Genomic DNA, 19,434 nt, shown 5'->3' on the forward strand with positions numbered 1-19,434 from the left:
TATGCTGCAAAGTCCTTACCCAGAGTTGTCTAGTCCACACTATAAAAGCCAACGTGAGTCCACACTTTTGATTTTAACTATGCTGGTGTAGCTTTCCATTTAACTTCACAATTACACGCCGTTTGTTTACGTTCTTCTTCTGTGACGTCTACCCAATTTTCTGCTATTCTGGTGAGGAACTCGTCCTAGGTGACATGTAAAATGGTGAATCGACTCAGGAACGGTGATTGAAGTTTGCTGTGGCTATATTTTAATAATAATAATAATAATAATAATAATAATAATAATGATTTTTTAAAAAACATACACGGGAAAAGGTCTTGATGTGTATAAATTATGAGTACCCTATGAGTATCGTTGGCTTAACTTGGCCTGATTTACAGTAAACTTTGATGTCAAGTCGCAAATGGCCCACGGGCCACGAGTTTGAGGCCACTGCTCTTGGGCGACTTATGGTACGGAAAACATGGCGCATTAAATATGTGGTTGGGAGGACAAACGTATGCAGACAGCAACAACAAAGTCAAGAAGAACATCACACAAGCATGAAAAGAAACCATGTGGGAAAGATTAAGGCGAGAAAAGTTGGAACAAATACACACATGCACGCACGCACGCACAGCTGAGATGTGATTAGGACGGAGCCTACAGGAGGTCTGAGGAAACATATCCGCTGTGAGACTTTTAGCCGTCTGTGGGAACTTAAGTGACTTTTGGAAGGGAGCAACACCGCAACTTTCCTGGCAACATTCTCAGCTTGTCGGCAGTCCTTTTTTTTGTGAGTTTGCATCAGTTGAAAGAAACCAGGGTTCACGCTGACAGAAGACAACCTCTAAGCTAAGAAAGTGTAGCTATCGCGATGTCAGTGTCATGTTGGCTGGAGAGGATGCTTAATCTAAAACGACAAACAGGGGAATGTAAATTGTTTACAGGTTCTTGGGTCGGTTTGTCCTCCTGGAGATACTAAACGCTAAGGGCCGAGAAGATATCGCGGCGTCAGTGATGTCTCCGTCTCCGCTTCCGTCCTTTCAGCTGAAATGACAAGATTCACTTCTGCAGGGCCTACTAGTTTTGTCATCACATGTGCAGAACAAAAACCTACTTATGATGTCTACTTATGGTGGTTATGAAAAATAAACTGTTTTGGTCACTGAATCTGTCCCACAACGCATTTGTCACTGCATCTGTCCTTAGGTTTTAACAGTGGTTAGCTTCTCTTTACACTTGTATGTTAAGAATGTTTACATTTAAATACATGAAGTCTTCCTGCGAAGTATGCCTCTGCATGTCGGTCATGTTTCGTTTTAGCAGCAGCTAACTTCTGTTTACCCTTGTGTGCAATGATGACCACAGAATTGAACAAGGACGTTTTTGCAACGCAAGGAAAGCCATACACGTCTCTGTTCTGGTTGCTCAGGACAACATGGCAACAGGTCGACAATAATAATAATAATAATTAGGGACATCCTGATCCGATCTCCAGGATGAGGATCGGGATCCGCTGTATTTTGAAGATCGGATAATATCGACTTCTGCCACGAGATCGGGCCGATCCGTCTGCCGTATCACGTTCGTAACTGTGGGCCACACTCCGATATGACAGGTGCGGTATTGCGCCTCAAAGCTGGTTGCCACTCGACTCCCGCCACCCGCAAGAAATAGAAAATGCAACAACACCATGTAGACATGTCCACGGTGTACCGTGGTGAAGTTAGTTTCACGTTGGACGTTGGATATTCGGCTCTGTAGCTACAGTGGTAGTTTCCCCTTACTGTGCCCAAACTGCTGTGTCATTGTGCGGGGAGCTTGCACGCAGTGGCGGAGCTGCGTGGAATTTGATATTTTATTGGATAAGGGACCTGACTCAGAGTTTTACAAAAGCCAGAAAAGCTGTGTAATAAAAAAGTAAATTCAGCAGCACTTTGGTTGCATTCATTTTAATGCTTTGAAGAGCTATTTTCATAACCATTTTTAATCCTCCAAATTCATGTTTGTAACTAATATATATATATATATATATATATATATATATATATATATATATATATATATATATATATATATATAGAGAGAGAGAGAGAGAGAGAGAGAGAGAGAGAGAGAGAGAGAGAGACACTATATAAGCAAGAGTATAAAAAAAAAAATCTAATCCGAAGCCAAAAAATGTGGATCGGGACATCCCTAGTGTAAACAATAAAAATAAAATATAATTAAAAAATTAAATTAAAAATTTTATAAAAGTGTAAACAAAATAAAAATGACTTAAAAGTGTAAAAACATAAAAATAAAAATTATTTAAAAGTGTAAAAACATTTTTTTTATTTAAAATTGTAAAAAAAACCCAATACAAATAAAAAAAGACTTAAGTGTAAATAATAATAAAAAATAAAATTGACTTAAATAAAAGTGTAAATAATAATAAAAGAAAAATAAAGTTAAATTAAATAAAAGTGTAAAAAATAAACAAATAAAAAATAAATATGACTTAAACATGTAAAAAAAATAAAAATAAAAAAAAAATAACAAATGAAAATGGGTCGCAACATAATGACCATTGGAAAATGTGGGTCCTAGCATGAGACCATTTGAGAACCCCTGGTTTAGAATGTTAAAAGGTGAAATGCAGGAAGCCGCTCTGGAACGGACTGATTTATTTTCCATTGTTTCCTACGGGGAAATTGAAGTCTAAATGCAAACAAATCGAAAGTTGACCGACACTTTCAGGCCGACATTAAAAGATCTGATCAGGCACGATTTTTGGCTTCAAAGCACATGAACAATTCTGTGTGTATGACTTTGGATCAAACTTCCATTGCAAATACAGATGAGGCCGCAGACGTTCATTACACAATCCAGTGTTCCAACCTCAATCTAGACAATGCAGAACTGAAACAGGCCTTAAGTTTTTCCTCCACTGACAAGACAAAAAAGTTGATATTTGGAAAGACTGCATTTATTCACGGTCGTCCTCCACCACTGACATATTTAACACTCCACTTTCACTGCAACTAATCGGACAAATCCTCTTGCAGGACTATCTGATGAATTTCTTTGGACTTTTGCGTCATGGCTGGAACTTTCTCACTTTAATATATTATCAGCAGCCAAGCAGCTTCCTCTTTTGGCTAAATGAGTTTGTTGATAATGCCGCTGTTTCACACAAAAGATATAAATAACACTTGCCAACACCGGACGTGATCATTACAGGCATATTTGTGCTCTCACACAGTTATGAAGTGTGTGAAACATCAATGCAAGTTTAAACTAATTTTCCTCACATGATCTTTTTCTTCACATGACTTTTAACTTGTGTGCATGATAGTGAACAGCACTCCTTCCTTTTAAGGCCATTCTGTGGGCCCTTAAGTCTCTACCCTGCCAAGATTCCACACGTGTGTGCACGCACAAACGCACAAAAGCGAGAACCCTCAAAGAAGAGTGGCCATGCAGTTGGCAAAAACCTTGCCGAGGCCTTCGCCGTCGTGCACACGTATGCGCGGGCACACACAGCTCTGCCTCTATCATTAACTCAATTACTTCAAGCATGTGGTTGGACTTACAGCTGGCAGAGAGGTTGAGGGCTTCTAAATATAAAACACTACCAAGCGCACACATGCAACATCTTTCTCATTGACCTACCGTAAGCGTGTGGGCCAGGATACACACTGGCACCCACCCAGACGAGACAGAGCTCTGTTTCCATTGACCTTATAGATGACTGTGGCTAGGACAACAGTCAAGTGAGCCACTATGATTACCGGTTTGGGGCTCCTGAGGGACTGGGTGTGCAAACACGAGCCGCCTTGCAGCTGGACCCAACTTGATATATTGCAGTGTTTTCTACCACAATGTGAGAGCCAAGCACGGGCTCATGCATGAGTAAAGAAAAGAATAGACTACTGCTGTGACTACGGTGCTAACTCAAACATGCAAACTTTCAGTTTGTTCGGCCCAAAACTTGACACGTGAAGGCAAGTTTCATATTCTAGTCTGATCAAGTCATATGTAGAACACTTTTAGGAAAGCATGTGGCTGAAGTGAGCCCCAAACAAACAGGAAGCAGCGTGGGAGGCATATACACTCACCAGAGTGCAAGAGGACATGAATTCTTGCACATTAGCTTCAAATAATTTGGCATAAAAATGTTGAAGTTGCATGTATGCGCGACAATTGACTGTATTTTTATAGGACGTGTGTGCTCGTATTCAGTGAGACAAGGGCTGATTAATTAACTATTCAAGTCGCACCATTCCCTCTGGCTTCTTTAAAGTGCAGATTACCTGGATTATCTGTGTGTATATACACTTCTAAATCCATTGAATATGTTGGTCATTTTTATATTCTGCTATATTTACCATCTTAGATTTCAAAAAGCATCCCTGCAAAATCAAGGATTTTTATTTTTACTATTATTTTATTCTTCCAAAATAGGTCTTTTTTTTTTTTTAGAAAATACTTCTCATTCACTCTAAATTGGTAATAAATTCTAAAGAAGTGATAAAGCATAAAATGGACAGCATAATACAAAACACGTACACAATGTACCAACGTGACTTCAGTGCGTGGCGGCGCCTTGTGTCTGTGGCTACAGCAGAACTAAATTCTACAGTCAACTCTTTGTTACAATCCTGCCCCAAAACTTGCAGAGGTGAACACAAGTCAATATATGATCGTAAGCCGTTACTGGAATTACAACAGGCAAGCGGTGTGGATAATGTAGACACGGCTTGGAGAAACGACATCTGCAACAGCAAGGTGGGATGACCCACCCAGCAGCCTGCGCAGTCGCAGAGCCGCGTACCACCAACATGCCACATTAGAGGGAGATGGAGGCGGCGCCACAGCGGACGGAAGCGGGTTTGTAGCTCTAGCCTGACCACCAGGCTGAATGAATCCGATTCCATCTGTTCTAGTGATCATCTTACATTATCATTCATTAGTGGTGAGTGTCTATACATTTCATCATTTTAAATGCGTTTAATAAGTGTGTGTCCTTTTATGCATTTAGCTTGTTGGCGTCCTTCGCTGCGGGCAAACAATGGCAAATGAAGAGACATGAGGAGGGTTATTGGAGCTGAATCTACACTTTTATTGCAAATGCTCATCCAAAACCGGAGGAGACAGTTAAGCTAACAGGAGGGCTTGGGGGAGAGGAGCGACTAGGGGTAGGCGAAATATATCGATATTTTTTAAATATCAATATTTCTTACAAGCACGGTATCAAAATCAAACATATCATTGATATCGACATAGACTGGATTTGCGCTGTTCTCCTGCATCTTGACACGGAGGTCTGTGTCACTCTGCTGTGTGTGTCACCGCTTCTTAGCGGGGCTGCTGCCCCGCCCCCCTCCGTGCTTCATGCTAGATCTGGCGACATTCCAAACCCCTTTGGCGACATATTCTCTCAAAAGCGACTAGCGACAAATCTAGCTACTGTTTCTGGCATTGGAGAGTTTACTGGTATTTGGGGACATAAAAGTGAAAGTAAAGCCCCCGCTGCACACTACATAGCGAAGATCCACGCAACCTCGAGGCGTGATGCCACTGGGGTGGATCTTGCCTTGTTTTACTGAGCGGGATCTCAAAAATGTTTCTTAATCCTCATCAAATGACAACTCATTACACTCAAGCCTCATTCGGACTCGGTCACTTACCTGTCAGTGTGTCAGAACGATGTGTGATAAGTTAAACAAGTAGTCCTAACTACAAGGTGGAGGCTGGAGGCGAGTCCAGATGTAAATATTACGCTGTCTAGACTTTGAGAGGCGCTAGCCGCGATAAACTATTACAATTATTTGATTTTGATGAAGGGATGGCCAATTTTAAATTGACAAACTAAGAATAAAGTTTATTCGTAGTTAACGTAATTAAGGTGTGTTTACTCACTTTTTTGTCTCTCCTACAAGGTTTTGCTTTCTAAAAAAATAATACTGTTATAATACTAAAGTGTTGTTGACATTTAAAAAGGTCCTCTTAAACGGGGCACTTTATTTCATATGTTGTTCTTTTCTGCTGAGGATTTGAGCATAGCTAAAGTTTGTTATAAAAAAAAAGAATGATGATTACGTTTTACTTTTTCAATATTTATTTCAAAAAGAGAATGGACTATTTTATTTTAGGGGATATTTTTCTATAAGATTAAAAAAAAATGGTAACAAAAATTTTAAAACAAATTCACACGCATATTTGACTTTGTCTAAATTCACTTTGTGGAATAAAATTCGGGATATACACAGTATATCGATTATCGATATTCAGCATAAATACATCGGAGTATGCGTTTTTTTTTAGCGATTCTCATTTGGAAAAAAGGAAAAACAAACAGCATAAACCTTGTTGAGTTTAGGAGTAATATGACCTTACAAACCCAACAGCGAGGTCTTAAGAGGCCCACAGCCTATGGCTCCTCGATGGGTACCGCGTGGGTTCCCCAGAAAAAATGTGTTTGAAAATAAATATGACATATAATAATAAGAATAACCAAAACATTCTTCTGCAGAAATGAACGAAATACAACATGAATGAATCTGTGGCAACTACACAAAAACGTTCAGTAACATGTTCGACATTTTTCTCACAGAAATTAAAATGCTCCTTTTTAAAAGAACGTACGAGCTGAGCACTCAAAAATAGAACAACATCAGCCGGTGACAGATACAATCAAGTCCAATCAAAGTGTGCATTGTGCACATTTGCAACGATCAACTACAAAGAATAACAATTCTTTTGCAGAAAATGAATGCTTCTCCTGGATTTATGGTGTCTCCAGGTGTGGAGAACACCCTCTCAGACGGAGTGGAGGAAGCCTGCACACGCGGGTCAAAGGTGTGACATTCATTCAAAGTTATTGCATACTGTGTGTGCAAATGTTTCTGCATATTGGTAGTTCGATGAAATTGCAAGTTGCCCTGTTGTCATCCTTTCTCTTGAAATGTAACTAAAGTTTTGAGCATTTGTGCCACTTAACGTGCTATGTTTCCTGCTTGCTGCAATGGTGAATGACGTCGCCACGCACATTATGTAGCCTATGCAAATGATTCCAATGAACTGAAACCCCGGGAACCAGTTCAACAAGAACCGGATTTCGGTTCCCATCCCTAGCTGAGATCCATCGATCAAGCAGTCTCAATACACACCGGGGTTCGGATGATCGCGTTCACACTTGAACAAACAAACCGTGCGAGAAGAGCAAAACACACCAGAGTTCGTTTTAACCGAGCCAAACATGACATAAGTGAAGAGTGAACCTTAAAAAAAGAACACCTGGTGAGTTTGGTTTGTTCCACCACATCACACAACCCTCATTGGGCACAGTTAAAATGTGACAATCACTGACCAGCAAAGACAAAAACAGATAAATGTCAAGACAGCTTTGCTGTGTGTTTGTGTGTGTGTGTGTGTGTGTGTGTGTGTGTGTGTGTGTGTGTGTGCTGTCACATGGCAAACTCACCACGAAATTAACTGATGCATTTTGCACATATGGAATCAACCAAAGGCAAAGAGAGATGGTTTGAAAAAGGAGGGGAAAGCCCCTGAGACGAAACGAGCTGAATGCAGGAAATGACTTTGTGCCCCCCTGTGTGTTATGTGAGGCTTATTAAAGTATGTGATCTACTAAAGAAGAAAATGTTGTGGCTTTTATCCCACTGATTATAACATCCATTATTTTACATGTCTAGTGGTGTAATGGTACACATTTCTGTCTTTCAAGGGTTTCGATCTTCTGTAGTTAAAGTATCCCGTTTGGGTAGGCTTCACCTTCCCAGTGAAATACGTAAAATCAGGGTTATCAAGGGCCACTTAGATATTTCGTAAAGCAACACATATAGAAGTTACAGTTCTATATTTCAAGAACAAACAACATCTCAGCTTTGTGATATTGGCAAAAAGCGTATTATTAATATGAACTTGGTTCTTTTTTTCCCCATTTTTGCAGTTGTTTTTTTTTCCAAATATTTTTCTAATATTAACATTTTCTTCTCAAATAATCTTAATAAATTGTCTTCTCATAATATTTTGACTTCATTTCCATATTACTTTTCCCCAAGCTAATTTTCCAAAAATTACAACTTTATTTAACTTTTTGTTTCTCATATTACAACATTTAAAAAGTAACTTTTAGATTTCAACATTATACTGCTAAAAAAAAATGATAAAAAAATATAAAAATAAAAACTATTTTTATTTTATTCTCAAAAAATGTTGACTTTTTTCCATTAGAATGTTTTTTTTCTCCTAATTCTTTGACTTTGAAAAAATTAGTTGTTTTGTTTTTTTTACATTTCAACTTTCTTTTTGTAAATTTTCTTCTCGAAATTCCCATATTTTGACTTTATTCTGGTAACATTATAAAACTTTTTCCACAACCTAATTTTCCAAAAGTTACAACTTACTTTGTCTTTTTTGTTTTTCATAATGCTGCGACTTAAAAAAAAATAACATAATTTTTCTTTAATATTTCAACTTTATGCCAGTAAAATGATTTCCTTATGATATTATGACATTATTCTCGCAAAATTACAACTTTCTCATTAGGTTAAAACCTTTTTCTGTTAGTATTTTGACATTATTCTTGTAAAATTACTGCAGATTTTTCTATTTTTGCTGTTGTTGTTGTGGGCTTTTTTTTCCCCCACTTTTCTAACTAAACTATATTTTTAGAATAAATTCGTTTTACTAACAAAAAAAGTTATCAAATATTATCCATCCATCCATTTTCTGGACCGCTTGTCCTCATTAGGGTATGGTGGAACCTATCCCAGTGAGGTACACCCTGGACTGGTCGCCAGCCAATCGAAGGGCACATATAGACAAACAACCATTCACACAATTTAAAGTCTCCAATTAACCTAGCATGAATACTTTTAAAATGTGGGAGGAAGGGGAGAACATGCAAACTCCGCACAGAGATGTTCTGATCAACAATCATGTCATTTCTTGTTTTAGAATGGTAGTTATTGGAGAACTACCTGCTAACAGTTTGCATTTTTTAAATGTTTCATTTCAAAAATCATCTGAGCTGTTTATACAAAAGCTAAGCAGTTTTGTTTCCCATTTTGTTCCCTTACTGTACTTAAAAAAAAAACGGACCGTGACCTTAAAACAGAGGTACGCACCAAACCGTGATTATGCCGTATCTATACACCGCCAGCATTTCTACAGTATAAATTTAGAGTATGTTAAGCCTGGCTCTGAACACCAATGAAAATAGAGAGAAACAACTTGACAATAGTTTGAAATGGGATTAACAACATTGCTCGTTGGGATGCTTCCCTGAGATCGTTCCATGTCATACATCTCAGTATGATATTTGTCCCTCATGATAATTTACCTGAAGAAATGTGCGCATGAACGCGTGTTCGTACCTTTGGAGGATCATAAAGCTCCAACTGGTAGCCCTCGCCTCCTCCGTCCTCAGCGTCCCTGATCCTCCTGACCAGCAGGCGGCAGCGCTGCCAGCGTGGCTGCGAGTCTGAGATGGTGTCATCGACGAGCAAGTACCTCAGCTGGCTCTCTTTACAGCAGCTGCTGACCTCTGACCTCCTCTGCCTCATGCTCCCGCTGCGTAACCAACGGAAGCGATCCAGGAAGTTGGAAGCTACTCCGGATAATGATGGTGACGCTGCGGGCGTGGCGTCAGAGTTCAGTGAAGAGCGGGTTTGTGAGGAAGAGGAGGGTTGCTCAGATGTGAAGGGCACGCTGCTGACTCTATCACTACTGTTTGAGGGGCTGATGATGGAATGGGTGGGGTTGCTGGCGGACAGGTCCTGTGATGAGGGGGGCCGAGGAAGGGGCCGTTTCTTAAAAAGCCGCCTTACGGATTGCCGAATCTGACTAACGGAGAAGTGAGTGACATCGTGTGCTGGGTTGGGTGCCGAGGAGTCGGATGCTTGGCGACTGTCCGTGCCGGACAGCTCCTCGTTACTACGGCTACGGAACAACACCGATCCACTTCCGAAATTACGGGTCAAGCCCCTGAGCAGCACCGGGTTTCCTGATCGGGGGTTTCCTGGGGCACATCGCAGCAGCTGCTCTTGCTCCCTGCTCACCACGACTGGCTCCACTTTGGGTGACACCACCGCAAAGCGAGCAGCTCCTCCGGGTTGCCGACCAGCCTCCCGATAGTCCTGCACCCCAGACAAAGAGGTGATCCGTAATCGACTAATCACGGTTTGTGAAGGAGCGGGAGAAGCCACCGTAGAGGTATTGCCAGCAGCAGTGTGACAGGTGCTCTGTTGGAGGGGAGTGCCATCTTTGTCGACCTCGTAGCTGAAGTGCTGCTGGAAGAGGTCGGTGAACTGCTTGGAGAACGTCTCCGGCGGGAGGATGTCATTCTGGGGGCGCTCCCTGGCGAAGCTCCGGTAGTGTCCTGCAAGTTGGCGTGCTGTGGCGATGGCGTGCAGCTCGCAGAACTCCCTCCAGCCTCTCGGGGGGGCTGCAACGCCAGGGCCGCCTCCTGCTGTCACGGTGGTGTTGGCTGGATGGAATGTGTTACCATTCATTGCAGTAACCAGACCGTCTGAGAATCACTGCAGACAAACAAAAAAGTTCCAAAACAGATATTTAATTCGAAGCAAATTGAAATAATGCTGAGTGCTGTGCAATAAAAAGTGACCCAGTCACAGCATTTTTGTCAAATACTTAAATGTTCAAACTTTGCAAGAAAACATGATTTTATCTGCAGTCTATCTCAAACAGTACAAACTGAATTAGTCTGCAAAGAATCTCTCGTAAAAAAAAAAAAAAAAAAAAGTCGCTCTGGACTACCAGTCAGCTAAAGACTGGTTCCCTCTCAAATTTGGAGTCGATCAAACTATCTAGTGAGGAGAACAATGACATGAGGAGCAAAAACAAAGAGGAGAGGAAGCAATTAAGATGATTAAATCTCTTCTAAAGTCCCTGCACAGATTGCAGAAGGTCAAGTATGTGAAATGAATGAACACAGTAATAAGTTATTGAGACATACACTGAATGAGGCCTGACGAAGGAAGTATGGTTGGAAAATTTCTCAATCAACCACACTGCCGACTTCACCATCTGTATGCTTGGGTGTTGACACGTGACCCGTTTCGAAGTACACCCTCAATCCTCATCTTCCTCCACCTCCCGTTGCCTTTTTTGCTTTCAGGTTGACTACGTTTGCTACGTTTAAAGCAACGGCCGTCTCTTGTCCCCCTGCAGTGATCCCGTAGTCTGTGCATATGAGTTGCAAAATGTGGTGTAAACAAAGAAAAATAAGTGTAAAGGGTGTTATTTCATGTGTACTGGGCTGTAGCTGTAGTAACAGTAAAAAACGTATTTAGAAAGCAGAAACAGGTTTTCTATGCTCTAACTACGAAAATATTCCATTTATTAATATTGAATCCTGCTTTGTGGAAATTCACTTATCCCGGGCGGGTCTGGAACCAATTAACCGCGATAAACAAGGGATGACTGTATTGGTATTACAATAGCAGAGTTGCCAACATTTGCTGTTTTGCAATTCAGTACATTTTTTTTTTCAAGAATTTCAATTGGGGTCCTTGGGTAAAGCCCCTGGCGGAGCCCCCTGGATCTCCTGGTTTATACACAATTTGAAACCCATCAAATTTTATTGCAGTGTATTAACAGCAAAGATGTAAATGAAGTAGTGGGAGTGAAAATTAAAATAGCATTAAATAAGATAAAAATGTTCACGCCCCGCTTTTTAGAGAAATATGCAAACAGTACAGAATGTGTGATATTTACCTTTACTCAACTTCTGAAAACACTGCCATTCCGCATGATAGTCATCCTTGTACTTCTAGTAATATTTTATCTACTTGGAAGCCATTTCCTCGTGATCACTAATGTACAAGCGTGATGTTGGCACACCTGCTGATGGTGCCGAGCATGCTCGTGAGCTGCACCGCTTTGTACCCTTGATGGCAGCATACAGAACTAGCCGCCGGGAAATCTGGTTGCCTTCACCACATTAACACACTAATTTTTTGGCCCACAGTTCGTTTAACAAAATTAAGTATTTTATAGTCACACAAAAACATCACAATCCGGTAGATTTTTTTTAACTTTAGCCAGAATGTTGGGAGACTAGGGTAATTTCCGGGAGTCTCCCGCAGAATCCGGGAGAGTTGGCAGCTCTGCAATAGATGCTGCTTTTGCAGCGGCCTCAAACCTTCCTTAAATTCAATAATGATGGAAAGTCACATTCCCAATCGAGCTTTAAGCAGAAAGAATAGCCACCACTGATACCAAGCAGTTCTTCTCATAATTAGAAAGGCATGGCACCACAGTTTTGGGAATTAACCATTTATCTTGACAAAGAGACTGTTTGTAGTCGTGGCTATCCAAAGGAAATGCAGATCCTGTCCATCACCTCTTCAAACATCCTGCCCTTGTATGCACGAGGATGCCTGAGTGGAGGTTCAGTCTTGGGGGAGATAAAAATGCAGTAAAATCAGCAAAAATAGGTAAACTAAATAGAAAGAACTTTCTAGCTGGATGGCTTTCAAGGATTTCAAGAAAACACACTAGATATTGTCATTTTCACAACAAAAATGAGACTTAACGAGTCAGCATGCGCCTACAATACATACCATCTTCCTCCCATGCAGCAGAGAAGTGTCTTTTCTACACACAGAAAGCATGAGTGTATGTGTGCATATATGATTAAATGTGGGTTTGTGTGTTGGGGGGAGCACATTCAGTAATCCAACAGATCACAGAAAACCACAAGAAATAGAAGGGGGGCTTCTTTGTGTTTTAGCAAAAACATGCTCCAACCTGACTGGTTATCTCTCCACCAAATCTCTCGCCGTGTCCCCAGTGACGCCACTCGCAGGCAGACGCTTCTTCACTTGGTGTCATGCAACACGCTCACACTTGGTTTGTTTTTTTTCAAAATTGGAACATACAGACGCCAATGTAAGGGGGCGGGGAGCGGTGTAACTTGGCATGGCCCAATATTGCGTCACTGAAGTTCCCGGAGGAGTCCTGTCACAACAACTAATTCCCTTCCTGTACTCTTTAAAGCGTGCATCGGTGCGTGCCCCCCTTGCGCCCCTGCAGCTGGCCCCCCCAGAAGGCTGTTTCTATCTGCATGGCCAGCCCAGCGATGACTCAGCAGCAAGTGACTCAACATGCACACACATATGAACACACACTTCCTCTCCGCTGGATGCCTCTGGTGGGGGTCTGCGCCGCCACTGTTCCCATGGTTGTCATCCTGCTGTCTGCACCTCCAGATGTGCTTGCATTAACGCACCTTGGAGTTATGGAGTCCAGTTGTGGGGGGAAACAAAACATTTTTGTATCATCTAACTCTTCCTCGTGAACTCTGACCACAGCCATGAGGCTGTCTTCTGGTCTTCCTACAACAGGGTTATTCAACTGGTGGCCCACGGGGCAAATCTGGCCCCATGTTTACTTCAAAACTTTGGACGCACTAACATTTTTGCAACAGATTCCTAAAAACAGTAGAGCATTCTTGTCTTCAAATCTTTAACTAGCGTTGTTGCAGTAGATTCTTAAAAACAGCACTGCGCACCCGACATATAGAGCAGTGATTCCCAACCAGCGATACGTGTACCCCTTGTGGTATAGTAGCTTGCAAATTTCCAAGTTCCCTGTTGTTTTGGACTTGTTTTCAGAGTGCTAGTCTCTTGTTTTTCTCGGTAGTCAGCGGCAAAGAAGAACGCCTGCTGTCTTTAAAAAAATGTATTGGTATCGACTACTGAAATTCTGGTATTGTGACAAACCCACGTGCGGGTAAAGAGTGTAGACATATAGGCTAACCTGCAATTCTATACACTTTGCAATAGAAGGGACTGCAGAAATTTAAAAATAAAAACAAATTCTTGCCAACTGTGATATACTGTAACTAGCCTAAAAAATGATCAAAATACCGAGAGTCAAAAAAGCCAAATAAGCACAATGCACATGTTCAAACCCACATCAGAATCAGGCACAGCTTTTCCCAGCCTCAACTTAAAAAAAAAAAAAAAAAAAAAAAAAAACCTGCAGCAAGCATGTCAGTTATTTCCTGCTCTCTACTATAAATTCAAACAGCTACATCAGCCACAGGCTTGGTCCCAGCTATGAAGGAAAAACTACCAATGCTGCCACTCAAACACAAGCTTTAAATCAAAAACAGCCAACACAGCCTTTATTGGACATACTCACGTGTCAAACAGCTGCTGGTACAAATTGTCTTCCAGGAAAGCAGCTTGCAACAAGAATCAAGAAAATGATCTTCATCTGACAGTCACTATTAGTTGATGAATCAAATTATCCCTAAGACAGAACTAATCTGCCATGACTGATGTTAAAAAGGTCTGCAAAAACCCCCCGAGCTTAGACGACATTTATGGCTTGTAGTTGTTCAATAACGTATTGTCCAACCAACCAGTGACCTTGTGATGGGCATTTACGAAAAAACTGCAGAGGAACTAATTAGCCGATTCATGGATGACCAAGACTGCTAGTTTCAGTCCTCATCAGGGAAGTTCTCTGCCTCTCATCACCACACAAGACTGCAAACATCAAAATAAAAAGTTACCCTCAATCACCTCTTCAAACTTTGCCACACTTCACAGGCGTAGTGCAACTAAGCTCCTCCTGTATCCCTGAGCCGATGCTAATCGAGCAGGAAGTAAGCAGGGTGCATGACAGACACATACCAATTGATCTTGTCGACACGAGTTACCTCATGACTCGCTGGTTTGATTTTCAACAAAGCCCTTGAAACGGACCTTGGAGCATCTTGGGATGAACGTGTGATGCAGGCAGTTGTTGCCCTGACACGCCTCAGATGGATATCATCGTGTGGCGATTAAATGATCTAGTGATTGCAGATTATTGCAAGCAAGGGTGCCTATGACATCAAAGAAACCAGAAAAACAGAGTCCTAACATTTGCAAAGTTGTAATTAACCCACAATTCATCATATTTATTCTATGTTTGGTTTCATTCAAATAGTTTGGGGCATCATTCAGAAAATTTAACTAACTAACTAAATGTAATTGGCTATGTTCTGTCTGAACATTACCATAGGAACATTCCTATTTACACAGTGAATATTACATAATACCGTACTGACTTGAATATAAATCCCCCCAATCTTTTTCAAGGCTAGATTTCGGGAAAAAAAACAAATCCTTTTTTAAGCAAGGCTTATTTCATCCTACCCCCAATCCGTTTCACATCTGTTGCTGTACATGTATCAACTTCCTGTATTTCATATGTGATCTTTTTAATACATAGAAAAGTGATATGGTGATGTATCGATATGGTAATATAATTGTCAAGGTTTTTCCACAATCGTAATAACTAGTAATACGCATTGTTCTCGCATATAAGTGTTTTAAGTTTAGTTTTTCCCCGAGATTGTACAGTATTTCTCCTTTCTTGTAGAAAAGTATTGTAATCCCTTTTTGGGGTAACAGGTTATTGTTAGCTTTATACATAATTTTAGCTGTTTGAAAATTGACTAAATCAGCAAATTAATATTTGGGATTTTCGTAATAAAGGATATGTATGATCTCTATACGTGGCATTATGGATTATCCTAACTGATCTTTTTTTTGCAGGACATTTATCGAGTAGAGAGTTGGGAGATGAAAAGGAGCCGCATAGACCCCTGTTTATTGATGAGACTGAGGTGGAGAGGGTGAAAACCTTCAAGTTCCTTGGCACACACATCAGCGAGGACCTCACCTGGTCTCACAACACCCAACAAATTCTGAAGAAGTCCCAAAGGAGACTGTACTTCCTGAGAAGACTGAGGAAATTTGGCATGTCCACCACAATCCTGAGTTGCTTCTACAGATGCACTATCGAAAGTGTCCTTACCGCCTCCATCACTGTTTGGTACGGTAACTGTACAACACGTGATAGGAAGGCACTCCAGCGGGTGATCAAGACCTCACAGAACATTGTTGGGGCAGCCCTCCCCTCACTGCAAGACATTTATAAATCTAGAGTCCTACGAAGAACACACAACCTCATCAAGGACAGCACACATCCACAACACTCATTATTCAAACTCCTACCGTCAGGCAGACGCTACAGGAGTTTGAAGTCCAGGACCACAAGGCTGGCAAACAGCTTTTACCCACAGGCCATCAGGCTCCTCAACGAAGCACTCACACACGCCGCACGCAACACACGCACACACTCATAGCACTTTATTATTTATTTATTTATTTGTATTATTTACTTGTATTAATGTCTCTTCTGTTGTTGTTGCTTAATTTATTGGTATATATGTTTATGTGTTTATGTTTCTTATGTTCTTATTCTTTCATTTGTTTTCTTTCTTTTCTTGGGAGAATGAACAGAATAAGATTTTCATTGCATGGTATAACTGCTGTTTTACTATGCACATGACAATAAAACTCTCTTGAATCTCTTGAATCTCTTGAATTAATTATTACCCCATATCTCCACACAATAAGTTAGGTATGGTAATACGAGAGAGCAGTAAAGAGTATGGAGTGATTTTTGGTCAAGAAAAATATGGCTTTATTCAAAATTGAGGTATTTCTCGCCACCTTATGTTTTATATTTTTTATGTGAGATTTCCAGCTCATTTTTTCATCTATTGTGATCCTCAAAAATGTACTTTCGTTCACCCTTTCAACGTCTACACCGTCAATTTGTATTTGTGTGTGCATGTCCTTTCTGCTATTACCGAATAGCATTATTTCAGATTTACTTAGGTTCAAGAATAATCTATTTTTAATCAAACCATCTTTTTAATAAGGCCGTTTCATCTGTGACTTTTTTTTATTCACTCTTGTGTGCTTTCCCCAGAACAAAAAGCAGCAGTGTCATCCGCAAATAATACTAACTTGAAGTCTTTCATCACTTTACAGACATCATTAATATACAAGTTGAACAGTTTTGGTCCCGGTATTGAGCCCTGGGGTACTCCACACGTAATATTTAAACTTGCAGGTGTGTAGCCTCCTAGCTTCACATATTGCTTCTGTTAGCTAGGTAGCTTTTGACCCAATTCAAAACTAACCCTCTGAGTCTGTACCTTTCTAATTCTGTTCTAATTAGGATGTTGTGTGTATTGAAAGCTTTTGTCAGATTTATAAATACTTCATCTTTTTGATATCAGTTAAGTCATAGTTATTTCTTGCCTGCTCAACAGTTGACTCTGCTTCATTTATCACCATTATCTTAAAATTAACATCATAACTCATCCTCTGTTGTTTGCCAAGGGTGTGTTCACGATTACACTTGTCATGTTTGATTTCCGGGAACTGCCTGTTGGTTTGCGTGTAGAAACCTCTAGATCCCAAATGTTGGTCTTTTTTCTTAGGCAAAAATGTTTTTTAAGCACAAATAATTAAAATAACACTCGTACTTGCCAGTAAATGTGACCTTGTAACCCATTGATCATACGATTACGGTAACTTTGTCAACCTTGGGCTAACTTATGATCACTTTTTCAGGATCTTGTCAGCATTTGCATTTGAAATTTGGTCTCGTGTCAGACGCAGGCATAGGGGACTCTTACAGAAAAGATGCAGGGACAGCAGTGCGTGTATTGTACAATTTTTTTTGTGATTATGACCAGATTTAAAATATTGGTCAAGTCTCACCTTTGGTTTAGTTTTATTTGAACATGCATGAAGGTTACCATGGAATACATCTCATCAACCACCCTTTCACAGTTCCTCAGGTCCAAAAGGAGTAGAAAGAAACAAAGCTTATTTAATCCTACCCCCCATCCATTCCATATCTTGTACAGTACATATTATTCACTTCCTGCATTCCTGCCTGTTCTCTATACTCTGCATTATGAATTATCCTCACCGATCTTTTTTGCAGTACAGTGAGTTAGTGAGTACTTTGCCTCAGTCTTGATCTTGATTTGATCTCAGCTGCTGCTCAAAGTCTTTATCTTGACCTGGCCTCGGTTTATGAGGTTTTGTGGTCTACAACATTAGACAACAGTACATGGTTTTGGTGGAAACCCCAATTGAAGGGAAAGCCTAATTATACTATCTGCAGAACTTTGGTTGGAACTCTTGGTTAAAGGTCTGTTATTTGGGCTTTAGGAAAGAGATGTTGACACTTGTTGGGACACAATATGGATGCACAGCAACGTGGGCTCCGTCTCCTAACAATTTACTGCTACGATAACTACTGATGTCAACCAGCTCAGTTCTAGCAGCTTGCAATTTTAATTTGATCAGACAGCATGAATCTATCAGATATATCAAATGCGTTTTTTCCCAGAAAACGTGGAGTGTAAAAAAAAAAAAAAAAGAGGGGAAAAATGGCAACACGTGCATAACAGGGTACTGCTAGGAAAAATAGATTTTGTTACCACCTTTGAATTTTCATTGTGTGACTCAGAATGATTCACAGTGGCTTGCACTACGAATGTGTGGGCATAAGGAGGGTTTAACAAAAGAAAGACAGGGAGGGCGGGCGGGGGAGGAAATAAAACTAGAAAGCAAAAAGGAGAAAAGTTAAGGCACGAGTCTGAGGTATTGACAGATGGGGGGGGATAATGAGAGGGAGGGCAGGAAGTGTGAAAATCACAGGGTGAGGTCGAGAGGGAGAGGGGCCTTGGTTTGGGAGCGGAGGTCGAGGGTGGTCAAGCAAAGGATCTTTGTTCTACCAGGCATCCAGCTGTGCATCTAAGGTTAGTGTATGCTGCTATAGCATTCAATACATCAAATTAACTCATAAAAGATTGGCCTAGACTCTTAAGGACGTACACAGTTGGCTAAACACGCTGAGTTAACGTCCACTTCACAACTAAAGTCTGGCAGCTTTGGCTAGTGCGAGTGCTCTGATCTACGCTCGTTCGGTACACGTCCCTCCTTTGGCACGATTGGAATTGGTGGGCCAGTGCATGGCACGATTAATTATGCACGTACGAAATATAATCTAGTCATTGAATGACTAATGCAATTGCTCCTTGCCAATAATAATAAACGACAAAATTCATAATATAAGTAAAGAGATTTAAAATCTAAAAGTCAAAATACACCGCATGCATCATTCACCTGCAAGTACATCCTTTTGCGTAATAAAGTAATGTCATTTAATTAATGTGATTGCTCCTCTCGCAAGTAATTCATGACAGCCGCCACCTTGTACAATACAAATAATCCTAATTACTTGAAATAATTCACAAAGTTGGGGAAATTGCAGTAATACAGCAGTGTACAAGTGTGAGTACGCGCTAAGTCTTCTTCAGTCTTACCACATTTGGACCACATCAGACATTTGGACAACTCAATGCTTTCAAATTTGCAGTTTGTGGGGAAGGAAGGCCCAGGATGATCGTACCCCCTGCAGTCCATGAAGGCATGCTTGAATGTGTTTGGTATTGCGAGCCCTGACCTCAACCTAGGGTTGGACCATATGACGTCAAACCAATATCACGATAAATTGGGCAGTTTTACCTTGATAACGATAAATGCA

General features: G+C 40.7%; 1 protein-coding gene across 3 annotated transcripts in view; it reads right to left on the reverse strand.

Moving 5' to 3' along the window:
- The window catches only part of sh2b3 (SH2B adaptor protein 3), a 60,965-nt gene that overhangs the window by 28,017 nt on the left and 13,514 nt on the right, over window positions 1-19,434 (reverse strand). The window contains exons 1-2 of one of the 3 annotated variants that reach the window (XM_054775128.1): window positions 12,766-13,903; window positions 9,369-10,532 (exon numbers count right to left, since the gene is read on the reverse strand). In XM_054775128.1, coding sequence (XP_054631103.1) covers window positions 9,369-10,505 — 1,137 coding nt within the window. In that variant the 5' untranslated portion in view covers window positions 10,506-10,532; window positions 12,766-13,903. Of the gene's footprint in view, window positions 1-9,368; window positions 10,533-12,578; window positions 12,639-12,765; window positions 13,904-19,434 lie in introns of those variants that run through there. The other 2 variants (XM_054775127.1, XM_054775126.1) reach the window with 2 other exon arrangements.

The sequence above is a fragment of the Dunckerocampus dactyliophorus genome, chromosome 4 (genome assembly GCF_027744805.1).
Source record: "Dunckerocampus dactyliophorus isolate RoL2022-P2 chromosome 4, RoL_Ddac_1.1, whole genome shotgun sequence".
NCBI classification, from domain to species: domain Eukaryota; kingdom Metazoa; phylum Chordata; class Actinopteri; order Syngnathiformes; family Syngnathidae; genus Dunckerocampus; species Dunckerocampus dactyliophorus.